This window comes from Ranitomeya variabilis, chromosome 6, assembly GCF_051348905.1.
Source record: "Ranitomeya variabilis isolate aRanVar5 chromosome 6, aRanVar5.hap1, whole genome shotgun sequence".
NCBI lineage: Eukaryota > Metazoa > Chordata > Amphibia > Anura > Dendrobatidae > Ranitomeya > Ranitomeya variabilis.
Genome location: NC_135237.1, coordinates 51,718,227 through 51,735,394, shown reverse-complemented (window position 1 = coordinate 51,735,394; position 17,168 = coordinate 51,718,227). Strand labels below are relative to the sequence as shown.

Sequence of the window (17,168 nt, the reverse complement as noted above, 5' to 3'; positions counted from 1 at the left end):
CTGTGTGGTTACAGACTGCTTAATTGTGATAGGTGGCACATGACTGAAAATATGCAAACTGTATACATGTGGTTACATGCCCACCTACAGCCAGATTACAGAGGAATCGTGGCACAATGCACACTGTCACGATTTATCAGTCTGCAGTCATGTGGAAGGACAGCAGACTTTTTATCTGAGGCTGGAGAACCCATTTATGGACAAATTAAAAATGTTAATTAAACATTCTAGCAAAAGCTTTGACAGGCTGCAATGCTCCTCACAATTACTGGATGGATAGACATGTACAACATAAACATCTCCAGACATAATATGACCAAATCTTGTTTTTTTTCAAAGTTAGTTATCTCGAACCACCCACTCATCTCAGGATACAATGAGCCAAGAGAAAAGGTAAGGAAGGACCATTTAAATCTTTATTGGAAAATATAAAAATCACTTCTACATGCCATCTAAGCATGAGGTGCTTACTAGATCCTCCAAGCCAGTCAGAGTTTCTTGCATATTAGCACTTAATGTGTGTTGTTCTTCATAATATGCAGTCATATTATTTCTGGATAGAATAATAGTAAGTGTTAAAAATCCTATTTTTCGCTTTCCCTAACTGCCAAATATACTAATCTGTATCAAAACTCAAGGAGGAGAAGCTTGCTACTTCTGCGTTCTCCCATATCATACAGAGTTCCAGCATTTCTTGTTTTTCAGCTTATTAGAATGGGACTTTACGTGGCTTTCGCGTGATGGTAGTGTGTTTTGTGACCAAAGAGGGCACGATAAAATTCTGCAGGATGTCTCACAGTTTTGAAGCAATACATAAAAATAATGTGTGTCACCTATCTTTGTTGGTGGATCACCAGGACTGGATGTGAAAATGTGGCAAATTAAAACCCTGATGCACACTACCACCACTCGGATACACAATGAAACTTTGGCTTTATACAAAAAAATTTGAACAATATGGACTAGACATTGGGGTGAAGGCTCTTGACTGCCTCTCATTCCTCATGGACAAATGGTCACTGATAACAGATTATGTTTCACGCTACGTACTGTAGATTCAAGAGGGATGTTTGTGAATTCAAGAGGGATGTTTGTGATTTCTCACCAGGAAGACGTGAGAGATGGAGAGAGCAACTTCTACAAAAATAAGTGCTAACTTGGCAGACAACGGTAGGGAGCTACTTCTTGTCTTAGATACTGAAGACAAGAAACATTTTGAGCATGAACAGTCTAGTCTACGAAAGAAAGATTGCCCATAGTTGCATACGAAGTGGAAAAACTACGGACCACCATATGATTTTTGGGCACAGTCCTATTTAAAGTTATATCTTCTTGAACAAAATCTCATTTACAAAATTTTACCCTGGTATTCCTATGAATGTAATGATCTTAAAAAAATCCCAAGGGACTACCCTCTGTAAAGACATATTTGACATGAGATAATGTTACCTATTTGTAGCTTACATCCCTAAAAATTTACTGTAGCGTCCATATATATTTATATTCAGCGATAATGCCGCTTAGATTGCATTAGTGCTATACATACAGTATTTTATGTCCTTAACTTTTTTAAGTTTAACATCGTTAATATAGAGAAAAAAGTGTCATGTTCATGTTTGTATGTATGGCAAACAATTATCTAATGACCCCAGAACAATGGAGCAAAGTGTAAACCACGTAGATTTATCATTCCTATATCAATCACATTTTAAGTACGTTTTGGAAAATCTAGATATTGTTAGAAGAGTCTTTCAAAGATAAGCTGACCATCCCACTGCCCGATGCTCAATTTCACTATCGCGCCACCAAAGGGGGGAATGAACGTTTGACCATATTGTCAAATGTCAATGCACTTTCAGAGAGAGATGCATTTGGAGCAACTCGGTGCCATGGCTGATAGATAAAGACCCCAAATACACAAGATCGAAATTCTCTAATATTTAATTTTATAATGGGTTTCACAACCATACAACTCCTTTTTGGCTACTACAACTGGTAAAAGAATAGCCCATGTTGTAAATGAATGACAGGAATGTTTTTATATTTTGCTCCATTTGTAAAGGACATCAAGTTGTAATAGACATTGTTCTGGTCTCTTTATTCCCGATTTATCAGCTCCATTTCTTCAGTGACTCCATGTGAATCGCACCCTGACAATTCCGAATGACTTGGGTAGTAAGAATAAGGTTATGTGCACACAGCATCTTATCAACGCCTGCATTACCCACATGCCTCCCTTGAGGAAGGTTCATCCGAAACGCGCGTCAGGAGGGTGGGGGATGGCGTGGTGCATCACCCATTACTCATTACCACGCGGTATGTTATTAGATATGTTTTCTGAATGACTCTTTGTTATCATTCTGTCCCTATTGCTTGGATACCATATATATTAGTTTTTGGCATTTCAGATTGGGCATTAAATTATGTCTGTTTTAGACTGTTGGAGTGTATATGCCGCTCTGTCCCCCTAGCATGTAGTCACAGGTGTTTTGCTGATTTTAGCCTTTTACTGTCACTTTTGACCTGGTGTATTTGTATTCTAAATAAAATTTATATTTGCATTATTTGTGGACTAGTACACTGCTTGTTTTTGTGGTAATTTAGTTTTTGAAGCAGAAGACGCTTTCAGGAAAACAGTGGCAGCGGTTGTCTTTTTTTTGTCGCTTTTGCTGGAGATTTACCTATATATGTGATCTTTGATGTGTGAGTGACTTCAGATAAAGTTTACATCAGTCAAGGAGGAGGAGTCACTGGGTGGGGAATAGAGCTGGAGTGGCAGAGTTTTCAGATCTACCATAGCTCTTCAACTGAATCCTATCAAATTCACTATAGAAGAAGTTACATAAGACTGAACATATGCACAGCAAATCAATTCATTGTTTGTGGTTGTCCTGAAGAAGAAGTAGTATGCTTCGAAACGCGTTGACGACTAAACCACATACTCCGATTGGCAGCCTTTATCCTTTCTACACAGAAGCACAGAATTAACGCATCTGTTTCTCCACTACCTACGCTAGCAAGTCATATTTTGACATAGCAGTGCATATGTTAATTATTTTTTACGTTCTTTTAGCGCTTTTTCTGGCAGTATCCTGGTGGAATCCGCTTAAAAAAGACTCCATGTGCACATACGCTAAGGATTGGGTTATTCCACAGATTGTGGTTTTTGCTAATGATTACCCTGTAGACTAAAAATGTATTTAGAGAAGAAAAAAACAAGATGGGCACCTCTGCAGGTGATTATCTGGTCCCAGCCTCCAGCGGCAGCCTTCAATCTCTTGGGACTGCCTATAGCCATCACATCGAATGGAGAATCTTCAAAGGACCAAAAAATCACCGGCAGAGGTGAGCTGATTCTTTTTTTTCTTCTTCTTTTTTTTTTTTTAAGGTTGTCACTCATGAATTTTGTCTGTCTGTTGCATATTAATTCTGTATTTTAGCCACCCCTTCTTGTCTATGTGGAAAATAAAACTGCATTATGTACATGAAATTTACATACTGTGGATTGAAAAATCAGCAAAACAGGTAAACTTCTGTCTTGAAGATAAAAAACAATGTGTATGAGAATAGAATGATCTCATCCACTTTGCTAGCATTACAGCCTATTAAGTATTTTTTGAAAATCTGAAAACAGTAAAAAATATTACATATGAACCCACCCAAGGGTCATGTGGTCAAACCAAAGAACAGAGAATGGAGCTGATGTATCAGGAATAATTCAATATTTTGGAAAAAAACTGCTTAACTTTTTACTCATTACAAACAGAGCAACGTATAAAAATGTCCAGAAGTGCATCTATATGGCTGGGGTCACACTTGCTTATGCAATGCGAGAAACTCGCGTGAGTCTCTCGCATCAGTACCCGGCAGTACCACCGGCACTTGGGACCGGAACGTGTGGCTGCATAGAAATACATGCAGCTAAACGCTCCGGTCCCGAGTGCCGGCGCAGTGCTGGGTACTGATGCGAGAGACTCATGTGAGTTTCTTGCATTGCACACACAAGTGTGACCCCGGCCTAATGGAAATGACGTAAGTGCACTCCAAAGCTACAGGCTCTGCACCGGGTAGGGATGCCGATCACACAGTGTTAGGCCTCATTGAGAATTAATTGGTGGCCATTTTTGGTGGTTTTAAAAACATTTAATTCCGCTTCCTCCATAAAGCAGTAAATGTAGGAAATGGTGGTTCTAGCTAAGCAGAATGCCAACGCAGTTCCTTGACCAGCTTAAGATCTTACATCAACAGCTTAATGCAAGACGTAAGTAGTAAAATAAAGCTTGTCTTATTTGGCCAGGAGACATGATTTCTAAGGCTGTCATTATTTGTTCAGATGTTACTCCATTATTATCTGTTTCAAAAATGTGATAAACCACATGGTATCGTCTTTCCATATGTGGACCTAGCAGTCGGGAACCCCACTGATTATGAGAACTGGAGACTGTGTGACCACTGCTCCATTCACTGTCTATTGAATTGAATGTTGCACATGGTCACTACATCTTTATTCACCCCTACTTTCTTGAGAAAGGTGGGGTCTCAGCAGCTAGACCCCTAGCAATCATCTATTCAATGGATAGGCGCTAAATGTAGTTTATGGTACATCTTTACACATAAATGTAGCATTAAGCTTAGTCACCCAGTCAAGTGAAGTGTTTTTCAATCTGGTCCTCAAGTAACCAAAATGGATCAAGTCTTTGGGATTTCCCATAGAATAAACATATATGCTAACTATATACATTGTAAAGCTAATTACATCACATGTGCGATGTCAAGGAAATCGTTAAGACATGGTATTTTGAGTTTTATGAGGACTAGTTTAGGAAAGACTTTTCCCGGCGATTTTGAGATCCATCTATAATAAAAATCAAATTCAATGTGATCTGGTTCATAAAACACACATCCATCTACTGTAAACTGAAACCAAGTGGATATAAAAGGAAACTTGTCCTATTTTTACATCTGGAGGTAGTAGTACAGTAGTATAGGCTTTTGTCACCCAATAAAAATGATACCTTTTTTGTAGGAATCCAATGTGCCAGTCATGAGCAATCTGGTGAAGAAGCCGTATGGAAATCAGGCTGGAAGTGCTCTGTGGGCGTATCAATGCACTTCCAGCTTGATTTGCATACGACTTCTACATTAAATTTCTCATGACTGGCACATCGGATCTCCACAAAAAAGGAATCATTTTTATTGGGGGACAATCTACTATACAGGCAAACCGCTAATTCCATATTTAAAAATGTGCGGACAGGTTCCCTTTAAAAGTTCACAGCTATCTTGCTTACAGCATCACTTTACACTGACGGGAGCCTCCTTTACTTTAGATAAACTGATGGAGGAGGCCAACTGCATGTTACAACTAGGCCCATTTTTCCATACATACTAGAAAATGGAAGTGTTCAGTATGTATTCTAGAAATGAAGATTTTACACAGTATTTACTGTGTGTAACAGTGTATAGATCTCTGCCCATGAACTGATTTAGAAGATGTTTTTTTATACACAGGCTGCCATTGATCTTCAGCATTAATGCCAATATAAACTGATCACTATAAATGTGATCAGCAACTTCGAAATATGACTACTTCAACCAGCGTTTATGATTATCTTCCAAATATGACTACTCCAACCAGCGTTTATGATTATCTTCCAAATATGACTACTCCAACCAGCGTTTATGATTATCTTTACAAATTCACAAGAACGGTGAGCGCTGATGTGTCTTATTTTGGAAAGGGCATGTATCACCTCCCCCCCAAAAATGACAAGTTAAGATATTAAAGTGCTAGATAGTATGAAATACAATGGCACGGCTTTGGAATGACAAAGGAGATGTCTTTGGATGTAGGATCTATTTCTTGATTGCATATGTGACCAGGTGGTAGCAAACATAGGCACTTAAACTAACAGCATTTTCTAATTGTCAAAAGACTAGACAAAACATAACCACATATATTCTAGTGCAGAGGAACACAACCATTGTCTCTGTGCCTATTGCAGAACAGTAGGGTCTGTAGACTGATAACGTTCTGCAGGAACCACAAAGCCAGAGGATCGCTAGACCTTGTTCCAAGTGATGGAAATGTTTGCAGAATATATCTCATTCAATATATATTCTACAGCTTCATGTGCTTTTGCAATGGCAGAATAAGGCAGAAATTAGGAATGAAAAAACAGGCACTGATAGTAGCATGAATGGAGGTATCACATGGAGCATCAGATCCATTTGCGGAAGTCATGACGGCAACAATATGAATGCATGTAAACTAATGTTCCCATTCCAATGTAACAGTATTGCTTAAATATGGTGATTGCCCCTTGAAATGATAGACAAATTAGACAATGGATTCATATTTACACCTTACAGAAAGCAATGGCCCCGGAAATACTGTATAAGACCCAACAGTGCTCACCTCTTCTTCTTTACATATAAAAGTACAAACAGGCATATATCAGGCACAATATAATGTTTCTATCCTTTAAGGGTGAAGTTGAATTTCTGAAAGTATCTTGGAAAAGACTGCCTGTTGGAAGCCACCTGAGACTTACTCTTGTGAGTATGCATGAAATGCTAGTAGTCACAGGGTTAGCCCCCTTTAGAATAATTAGAAATAATGAATCTATCTGTAGATCCACTACTTCATGGTATTGCATGTCGAAATAGCCATCAATTGACTATTACTATCAAGCAATACAAGCCTAAGAGTATAATATAGATTATAAGTGCTGTCCCCTTCTATTTTATATTCCGAGAGGTGAGGTGTTATATCTTGAAGGAAATGTACATGTACTTTCCATTAAATGCCACCAAGGTTATTACATAACATTAATCAGAAGAGATATAAAGATGGTGGAGCATTGAAGGGACTGTCCTTAAGATAGGTCATCAGTGTCGGAGTGAAGCTCCGTAAACTGTCTGATAGTCATTCTTGGGTACTGCATGTCAGATCATATTGAATATGATATGAGCAGCCGTACCCAAGAATGGTCACTGAGTTGTGCTGTCTTGGATCAACAGGGCTGGTGTCAGCACTCGGCCAAGTGCCCGGGCCATGAGCAGGTGGGGGGGGCCCTCTCGCTGTCAGGAACACTGTCACTCAATGGAGGCCCAGTGCCAGAGCCTTCCAGTGCCCATACCCCCGCCCCCCGCTTGCTCAGGGCCCAATCAATACATTGTGAACATCAGCCCTAAGTCAAGGTAAGATGAGTGGGAGAGAATGCTAGGTGTTGGATTAATCTAATATTGATGAAGTATCCTAATGATATGTCATCAATATCTTAGTGACAAAAAAGGGGCAATCAGATCATCTATCTGGTGCATGGTAATAGCCCTCTGTAGCAATATGGGAAGATCCAGCACTTGTAATATTCCATAAAAAATTAAGTTTATCGTTCAGATTAATAACATGAGTGACAACGAGCAGCAACAAAAATAATTAATAATGCATGAGCCAGACTAAAAGACCGCACTGGCCAGAAACTAGTTGCCCTGATGCCAGATTAGACGTGATCCATTCTCTACCATTGTTACATATATTTTTAATTATTTCTGTTGCTGCTCATGTTTTTACTCTGAACAATAAACTTATTTTTTATGGAACACTACAAGTTCTGGCTTCTACATGGATCTACTCATCAATATCTTAGTCTTGGACAACAACTCTAATTACTGTGACCCAACATCCAACTCAATATTATTATTATTGTGGTATAGTTTAGTAAATGTTGGACCATATTCAATGCTTTCATTGAACCCTACATGTAACTTCAATTACTTGTGTAATTCTTTTCATCCTCCCGGCAAAACTCTTCCCATTTGGAATCCTCACCTTACATATCACTTCAAGCAGCAAGTCACGCTACCCTTGGAAAAATCAGCCATCAACGTGATGTTTACTGATTTCTCTATGATGGAGAAACCCCCACACTCTACATTGCAGCCAGTTCTTTTTCCTATATGTCTTTAAAACCTCCCCCACAGTCAAAACATTTTACAGTTCTCCAACAGATCCAATTAGACATGTTCATTCTCTTCCCGAGCTGTTGTTTGGAAGGGTTTTTTGCATTCATAAAACACACATCAATTCTTCAAAACAAAGTTCTTTCTTTCTTCACAGAACTGTCATCAGTGAAGAGGTTTAATGATGTGTGATGAGTTGGGTTCATTACGTGTTTAGCCATCCGTCAAAAATGCAGCAAAGTACAAGAGTCCATAGAAGAGTTGAGTAGTAACACAGGTATAAAAAAAATTAGGATCAGGCTCTTCAAGTCCATGCAATGTGTTGGTGTGGATACATTCAGGTTGTTACTAGCCTCCTGCGTCATACCTAAGCAGAGTTCAATACTACATTCATTGGGACTGTGACACACAATGTGCTCGTCAAACATGAGTTATGTTTACAGACCTCATTGGGGAGCGTTGGGCAGAAATCTTTTCGGTGTGCTTCTTACAAAAAAACTCTAAATTCCATGTATCCTTCTTTTAGATAAACTATTTACTTATGTACAGTGCAGATGACAAATTCCATTCATTTGGCAGTAGTAAGGGCAGTGTGGGTATGCCATAAATAACTGAAATATTTCGGTTGAGAAGACAAGGTAAAAATTTACCATCTGGTTCAGTGCACATTCATTGACACTGTACGAAATAATTCTCAAAGGATTAGGTTAAACTCTTTCCACTCTCGCTGGGTCATATGCCTCTGTAAAAAAACAGAAATAATTAAAAAGATAAACACAAATTGTAAACTTATTCTACAAATTCCAATTTTGCTACCCCATTCCAAAATATTGAAAAGCTAAAGTGAGAGGTCAACTTTTACTTAAACCAAGAGAAACATTTCTATTACCAGCAACTCAAAGACTGAGGAACCACCTTCGAGGAAGTCATGAGTCAGGTGAAAGCCCTTTATAGTGAATGTATCATCAGTAAATGACCTATTTTGAAATCACGTTGCTTCCTCAAGGTCTATGATGCCTGCTCAAGTGGTAAGCACAATGTACCCAAACTGACGTGAAGGCAGGAAGTTGTTCTTTCAGATCCTTTGGCTGATCACGCCACACTTATTAGTCTGCCTGTGAGACTGACGATGATTTTTCCAGCCGGGTGATCATCAGTAGTTTCAAATTCTCCAATGTAACCAAGCTTTATCATCATCGTTAAGAAGCGCAGAATCACTTTTGAGCATGGTCTGGTGAGAGAGAACCTGGCGCTTTCCACTTTCTTCTATTTTTAAATCAGGTTTTTGTTTTAAAATTATTCTTTTTTAAATACTTGACAATGTTTTATTTTCTGTATTAGCATCCTCCAATCACAATAGATGATCTCACAGCTCCCCTGCTCCTTCTCCCTTCACAATGAAACAAGCACATTAGATGCTTCAATACAAAAAATAGGTTCTGAGTCAGTCTATTGCTGCTAATGAACATGTGAATTTTCTGAAACAATAAGAAATTTGATAGTAGAATAGTCCCAGTGACCAGGACGAAAATTTCAAAATTTCTCATTTTCTTTTTAATATACATCGTGGTATGGAAAAAAAATACATTGCCACATTTTAAAGAAAATACATTTAACACAAAAGCCTGATTTAATCAATGGGACATTTTTCTGATGACACAATTCCTTTAAAAATATCTAGGAAGACTTTTATATAAATTGGGTCTTGCTATTTGCCCATCCACATGCCTAAAAGAAGCTAAAATACAGTTCTGATATTTTTAACATACTTTAAGTTATACCAAGATACAAAATCAAGTTAATAGTCAAGATTTTAAGAAATGCTTCTGTGGGAAGATAAAAAGGACAAAACACTCTAATATAATTTATGTCTAGGAATTAGAAAAAGAAAGGCTATGGCCTGTTGCCCTAAAAGTGGGGGTCCAACTTGTGTTTTTGTGCAACAGGTAGGTACAACACTACTGACAACAAAGGACTGACATTCACTGGCAACTCTTTGTCCTCTAGGGTAAGACACACATGAATATAAATAATGCCTCCTGAAAACTTAGAAGTGTGTGCCCAAAGAGTCACTAAAAACACATTATCTGCATGGACATTAAACATAGTTTAGTGTTTTTCAGTGAATAACCTACGGTAATATATAGTGTCTTATTGGCGCCTAGTTGTCCTCAGCTAAAAGGTTGATAACAACACTGAAGTTCAACAATATGAAGATGCCAAACATCCGTCTTGTAGGCTTCTTTTGAACTATGACAACAGAGAAGCGTCTTAAAAATGATGTTTATATATTGGAGGATAAGACAAAACATGACACTATTCTGTGCAGACTCTGGGTTGTCATAAAAATGGATGAGTACGATAGAAAGGATTAGTACAGTCCAAAGGTAACAAATATTTTTTAGAGCGGAAGAAGGATGGGAAAACAAGACTACATTTGTCTAGATTTGGATTTTACTGACGTTCCTCTAGCAGTGCATATTTTCTAGAGGTAGCTGACCACTAGTAACAACTACCATAAATACTCAATCTATATACATGTATTTTTTATACCAAATATTTTTACAATTAAGAGGAAAAAGTTGACACAAAAAATATAATAAGTTACTAACCTATGCATGATAGATCCAACTTTTCTTTCCCTTTTGGTGTTAAGAGTATATTCTCATCCAAGGAGATCATTCGTTTATAAATAGAGCCGGTGGAAAATTTCCGCGTTCTTCCATCTTGCATGCCATGGAATTGTTTTTCTTCATCTAATTCATCACCTGAATCTGTGCTTTTAATACTTAACCGCCTCATTCGTGAAACAGAATCAACCTCTTTCATTCGAGCAAGGCGATCAATAGCAGTCCGAACAGGTGTAGAGGCCAGCTTTCCCTGTAATGTCTCAATCATCTTGGAAGGGTTCCTTACTCTTTTCTCAGCACTGCGAGTAAAGTTTGTCTCGGTGTGTTCTGAAACAGACTGACAATAAAAAGGGGGATCCTGACGTTCAATATCTTTTAATTTCTCAGCAGCTTTCTCACTGTCAAAAGGCATATGTAGGACACTCTTGAATACCCCTGTGGTCTCTTTTGTAGGAAAAAAAATTTCACTCAGTTTTTTCTCCATTTTACCCTTGTCTGGTTCTAAACCACTACTAGGGAAGACATTTTCAGGACTTTGAGCTTCAGAGCTCCCATTTGACACCAGGCAATCATCTGGTACATCAATTCCAAGAATTCTTGCAGCCCTCTCATGTAGAGACTCATTCTCGGGAATATCCAAATAATTGTGCTCCTCATAAAAGTCTCCATTGCGATTTGTGCTGATGAACTGTTTGCTCAGGTCTGGCACAGAGCGTCCATGATTTCTGTCAGCCAGCGACAGCTTGCGAATTACATTGTCCCCTAGTTGGCCAAATTTTGCACAGCTGACCTTTACAATGTCAAAAAATGTATGATCAAAACATGTTTTATCTTCTTTAAAATGATGAACGCCAACATCTGTAGAAAGCTGCTTTTTATTGTTGGAGATTTTACTTGCATGTGTTTGCATTGGTTGTTCCTGCTCTGATTTAGTCATTGCTCCACTGTTTGTAGTCACTTTGTCTCCAGCTTTCTTGGTTTGAACTTGTGTTTCTCCCGACAGACATCCATCTAACAACTTCACAGCTTTATTCTTCACCTCAGCAATTTTTGAAGTTTTGAATAAGTCAGCACTGATTTCACTAATATCATACCGCAACTTATCTGTGCACCAGCTATTTAACGTACTTTTATCCTGAAGAACCTCAAACATTGGAATTTCTTCAACCTCTAAAATATGTCTATTGTTGTTCAACATTTCTCTCCTTAATGCTGTCCTCGTGGGGGAAAAATCCACCTGGGTCATCCTACTTTGCTCCTTTACTACATTCTTTTCTCCATCATTAGCAGTACAACTATCTTGATCCTGAAATTCTTTATTCATGCTTTCCAGTTCACTTATTGCGTCCCATGGACGCCGATTTACAGGTTTTAAAAGGAATTGTCCAAAAATTTCCTTTTTATTGCATGAATTTTCTTCTTCAAATTCATTCTTTTCGCACTTGACAATTTTTTCTTTTCCATCTGTACTTGTATTGGGAAGGTCAAACCTTTGGCTTGGCTCTGTTCTTGGTATCTGTGTCAATAATAATGATGTCCTACTGAATGCACTATTAGTAGATGGTGTAAAGCTAACATGACCTTTGAGACCAAATAAATTTTGTCTAGCGTTTTCTAGATGCCTTCTCGGATCTCTCAATGCACCTGCTGGAACAAACTGAGATTTATTTTCCATTTCACTTTCTTTTGCACCATTTTGGAGTGGGGAAGTTGGTACATCGGTACAAATAGTTTGAGTTTGTTGATCTTTATACTGATCGCCTGGCCAAGAGCCAGCATATGTCAGTTCTTTGTGTTTGCTCTGCTCACCAGATCTGAGGTCATTTGCTTGTTTATTTTCCTCTGTTATAGACTGAGCTTGTTTTAGTAGCTCGGTATTATTGTTCATGCTTCCTGTAAGTGTTTGCAACTCCAAGTCACTGGAAGATGCACTTAAAAGCCTTTCCTCATGTAGACCCCCATTGCTGTGTTTTAACATGTTCATCCTGTCCACATTGTCTGCTATACGACTGTTGCTCTTAGACATATCTGATGTGGCAGAGTCAGGTTTAATAGGGATGGAGACTAAGCAAAATATTGTTTCATTTAGTTTTCTCTTTGAACTTTTTTTACTGAAAACAAAGGATTCGGGCTCAAATTTTTTCACTTTTGTTACAGTTTCACAAGCACTATCTGAATGAGTCTTTTTAAGAGAGAGTTTATGAGTGGGCTCACTGTCCTCTGGTAAACTGCAAGCTGTCGCGCCATCTCTATTTTCCGGCAACGGATAGCACATTTGATCGGGGATGGAGATGTGCAACCATTGCTTGTGTTTGATACCCTCTCTTTTTACAAAATGATGGCCTGAAATTCTAGGATTTATAAAGGCACTGTCTTGTTCTCTCTTCCGAAAATGACTTTCTTGACTGGGCTGCTCAAGTCTCGAGTGATCATTGTGTTTTTTACTGTGATTGTGTTTTTCTGCCTCCTGGGCACCTCCTATATGTTTTATACGTGGATCATCAAACGAGATATATTGCACAGAGTGTTTACAATGTTCAGAATGCCTGTGGATGGCAGGTTTAGTGAATGGACCATTATTTCCAAGACAACAGGTTGGCTTTTTGTCACTTGTGCTGGTTTTCTCCACCGAAATATTTTGGCGTTTGCAATCATTTGATCGAGGCACTTTTTTAAAAGGTTGGTTTGCTGCATGTAGGAGAGGTGGGGACTTATATGATGGGGGAGGTATGTAATGAGGGGGCTCCATGCCTGAGTCATGAAAGCAGGATTCCTGGGGGGCCTCTAACACTTTAGGAGATGAGTGTTCTTCTTTTTGTTGGCTATCCTCGTTTTCAGGAATATCTACAGTTCCCCATGTTTGCTGGTGAACTTCGTATGAAGGTGGCTTTGAGGGTCGACTGTATTTCGGTTTTAAGAATGGGCTTTTAAAGTCCTGCTGTAGAACATATTTCTCTTGTGAGTGTATTTTATTTTCCTTTACAAAGGAACTGTCACCCGTAGTTGAAGATATAGCCATATGACATGAACCTTCCGGTGAAACTTTTGGCATAAGTTGAAATCTCTGTTTATTTGGACCCAAAAATGAACTTTCTTCAAGAGTGGATGGAATGAATTCTAACTTTTCACAACTGTCATCTGACATCTGGCTCTCAGATGATTTTGGACTCACTCTTACTTTCTGCTTGACCCTTTCCACATTTTCCGTTACGGTATTATGCAATTCCTTGATGCTTTTATCTATAAAATTGCATCTTCTTTTTTCATTAATATCTGTGGACAATGCAAGATTTTCACCAGTTGGTCTACTGCCCCCATGGTTTAATAAAACACTGAAATCCTGGCCTCTCCTTCTCCAGTACTGGATATCTTTATCTGTCCTTGCCCAGCATGGTTTATCAATTTGAAGTCTTTCAGGGACCCTAAAACAGAAAAAAAATAATATTCAATGAGAAAAAAAAGAAGCAAGAGATGTACGTTAACAGTTTGTTAACAACAAACCCAGAACCTCTTACAGGGCTAAATCCAGATTCCTTAAAGCGTAGTAAAAATATCTTAAATTACGTTGAATTTGTCACAAGTTAAGAAAACTTTTGAAATTTGTTTTGGGCAGATTTGTTTAAATTGGCCTGCAGATTCTATTCCATCCAATGAAATTTTGGTACAAAGTGCATCTGCTCCAAAAAGGTCTTTATTGTCCTAAAAGTTTCTCCAGATTCCAAAGCATAATAAACAGAAGGTCTTATCTGTCTTGCCACCGCAACTCTCAGCTAACTTCAGATCAGTGTTCTGATCAGTCGTCCCAGATTTCTGTTACTCACTAAGCTTCACACAATCACATGGGCCATGATGCACGTCATTGACATAAATGACCTGTATTTTTCATCATGTGACCATATGAGGCCTAGTCAGCACTGGAAGATCCAGACCAAAGACCAATCTTAACATATAGTATGATCTGAAGTGAGCAAGTTATAACTTTTTAACTCCTTCCTGGACTGAAGTTTTGAACCCCAGAAACTTCAGAATCTGGTGAATCCTACATTTTTGGCTAACTACCGTATTTTCCGGCGTATAAGACGACTGGGCGTATAAGACGACCCCCCAACTTTACCAGTTAAAATATAAAATCTTCTTAAAAGTCGGGGGTCTTCTTATACACCCTATGTCGTCTTATAGGGCCGGTGAATATGTGCCTTTTGGGGGGGGGGGGGAGTGATCCTGATGCCGAGGGGGCGTCTCACAGGAAAGTGAGTATCCCCCATTACCTTATCGTAGCGGTGCAGCGTGGGGGTCTCAGTGCTGGGAGTGGCGGCGGCGGCGGCTGCTGTGCTCTGGTGCGGCGGTTGCTGTGCTCTGGTGCGGCGGCTCCTCTTCTGTGTGGGGCCTCTGTGCTGTGCGGTGGCGGTGGCGGCGGCATATCTTTATCCAGTTGGGGCTCCTCCGGCATCTCCTTAGCCCTGGAGGCCCCGCCGCAACTCCATCGGTGCAATGCAGCGGCCATTTTCCCGGAGGCAGCTCAATAGGTGCGATGCGGTGGCCTCCGGGAAAATGGCCGCTGCTCAGATTCAGATCTCGTCCCGAAATCTCGGGACACGAGATCTGAATCTGAGCAGCGGCCATTTTCCCGGAGGCCACCACATTGCACCGATGGAGTTGCGGCGGGGCCTCCAGGGCTAAGGAGATGCCGGAGGAGCCCCAACTGGATAAAGATACGCCGCTGCCGCCGCCACCTCACAGCACAGAGGCCCCACACAGAAGAGGAGCCGCCGCACCAGAACACAGCAGCCGCCGCACCAGAACACAGCAGCCGCCGCCGCTCCCAGCACTGACACCCCCACGCTGCACCGCTAGGATAAGGTAATGGGGATTACTCACTTTCCTGTGAGACGCCCCCTCGTCATCAGGATCACTCCCCCTCCCCACCCACCATATACACCGGCGTACAAGTCGATTCCCGGCGTATAAGACGACCCCCGACTTTTAAGAAGATTTTCGGGGGTTAAAAAGTCGTCTTATACGCCGGAAAATACGGTAGTTAAGATTCATTACAAGTTGATTTGTTCAACCCCAGTCACAAGATTTAACAATACAAATAACATACTTAAATCTCAAGAGGCTATTGTGCTTACTTTGACAATTCATATCAGATTGACGGTATAATCCTGATATTAAATTACGTCCAGCTAAACCGTGAAAGCGCCCTTGACTCTTGAGTTTCTGTCTTCCAAGACTGACTGACAGCTACAACTTTCAAAAAAGATTTTAAAGCCGTTCTGATGTGGATCCTCAAAGTAAGTTCACCAGCTTCATCAGTTATAATAGAACGATTGATAAATGTATGCAATTTGAATTAAGAAATCTAGAGACTAATCCATTTTAAGGACAGATAGAAAAATGTTGTGTTTACTTTTTTGTCAAATTATGGACTGATGTACAAAATACACAAAAATCTCATTATTTTTGTCCAGCATGGGCAGAAAAGAACTGGCTTGGCACAGCTGATATATGTGAACAGGTGCGTAATGATTGCGGTCGTAGAGGGTATGACTGAGACTGGGCCCATACGGGAGGAGGGCCCGATGACACCAGCACCAATTTCACCTGGATGCGAACCCTCAGACGCACATTCAAATGTATTGTGTTGCAGAGACCAGCCGGCTCCCTTCACTGAAATACATGCTGCTGGCCAATCAGAAGTTATCAACAGATGTCGGCTTCTACGCCGGCTACAGAGGAGGGCACCACATGTCGTGGGAGCGGGACAAGATAATCATTTGTTTATTTTTAAAATGGGCTGGAGAAGTAAGGAAGGAGCCCAGGATGGAGGGCATTATACCAGGAAGGAGCCTGAGGGACATTGTTATAGGATGGGGGGCACCCAGGACCATACATATTATTACTTAAAATGGCCTTGATGGGACTTTATTACAGGAAGTTGCCCAGGATGAAGGATGTTATTATAGGAAGGGGCCCAGAATGTTGGACATTATTAAATAAACAGCCCTGGACAAGGGACATTATTTTTTGATGGGGTACATGGGGAACATTATAACAGGAGGGGGAAGGGACCCAGGATGGGGGACATTATACCAGGAAGGGGCCCTGCATGGGGGATATTGTTTTAGCATGGGGCCTAGGATGGGGGTATTACTTTTGGAAGAGCCTAGGACAGGGAGAATTATTACTGGAAAGGTCAGGATTGGGGGTATTATTACTGGAAGGAGAAAAGATGTGGACACTACTACTGGAAGTGGCCCAGGATAGGGAACATTATTCCTGGAAGGAACCTAGGATGGGGGGACCTTATCACAGTACCATCAGCAAAGTTGAGGCCAAAATGTATTTTCTTGACTAGCCCCGTTGCGTTAATCCTCTATCTTCCCGGTATTCTGACCTCAGACAGTGACTTGACTACGCCTTTGTCTTTCCCCTTAGTTTATGACGCGCTCTTTTGGGATATGACCCCGGAAAGTTTTACTACCCTGCCTCTGTGAATAGTGACTAGCATCACAACGCCATTCTTCATTATATCAGCGGTACTTCTACATTACGAATGAAACCAATTCATTC

The 17,168-nt window shown here is 40.1% G+C and overlaps 1 protein-coding gene across 1 annotated transcript in view; it reads right to left on the bottom strand.

Annotated features, from left to right (window-relative positions):
* Positions 1-3,996: 3,996 nt before the first annotated feature.
* The window catches only part of JCAD (junctional cadherin 5 associated), a 160,531-nt gene continuing 147,359 nt past the window's right edge, over positions 3,997-17,168 (bottom strand). The window contains exons 4-5 of the mRNA XM_077268473.1: positions 10,578-14,017; positions 3,997-8,707 (exon numbers count right to left, since the gene is read on the bottom strand). Of these exons, the coding sequence (XP_077124588.1) occupies positions 8,673-8,707; positions 10,578-14,017 (3,475 nt within the window). The 3' untranslated portion in view covers positions 3,997-8,672. The remainder of the gene's footprint in view (positions 8,708-10,577; positions 14,018-17,168) is intronic.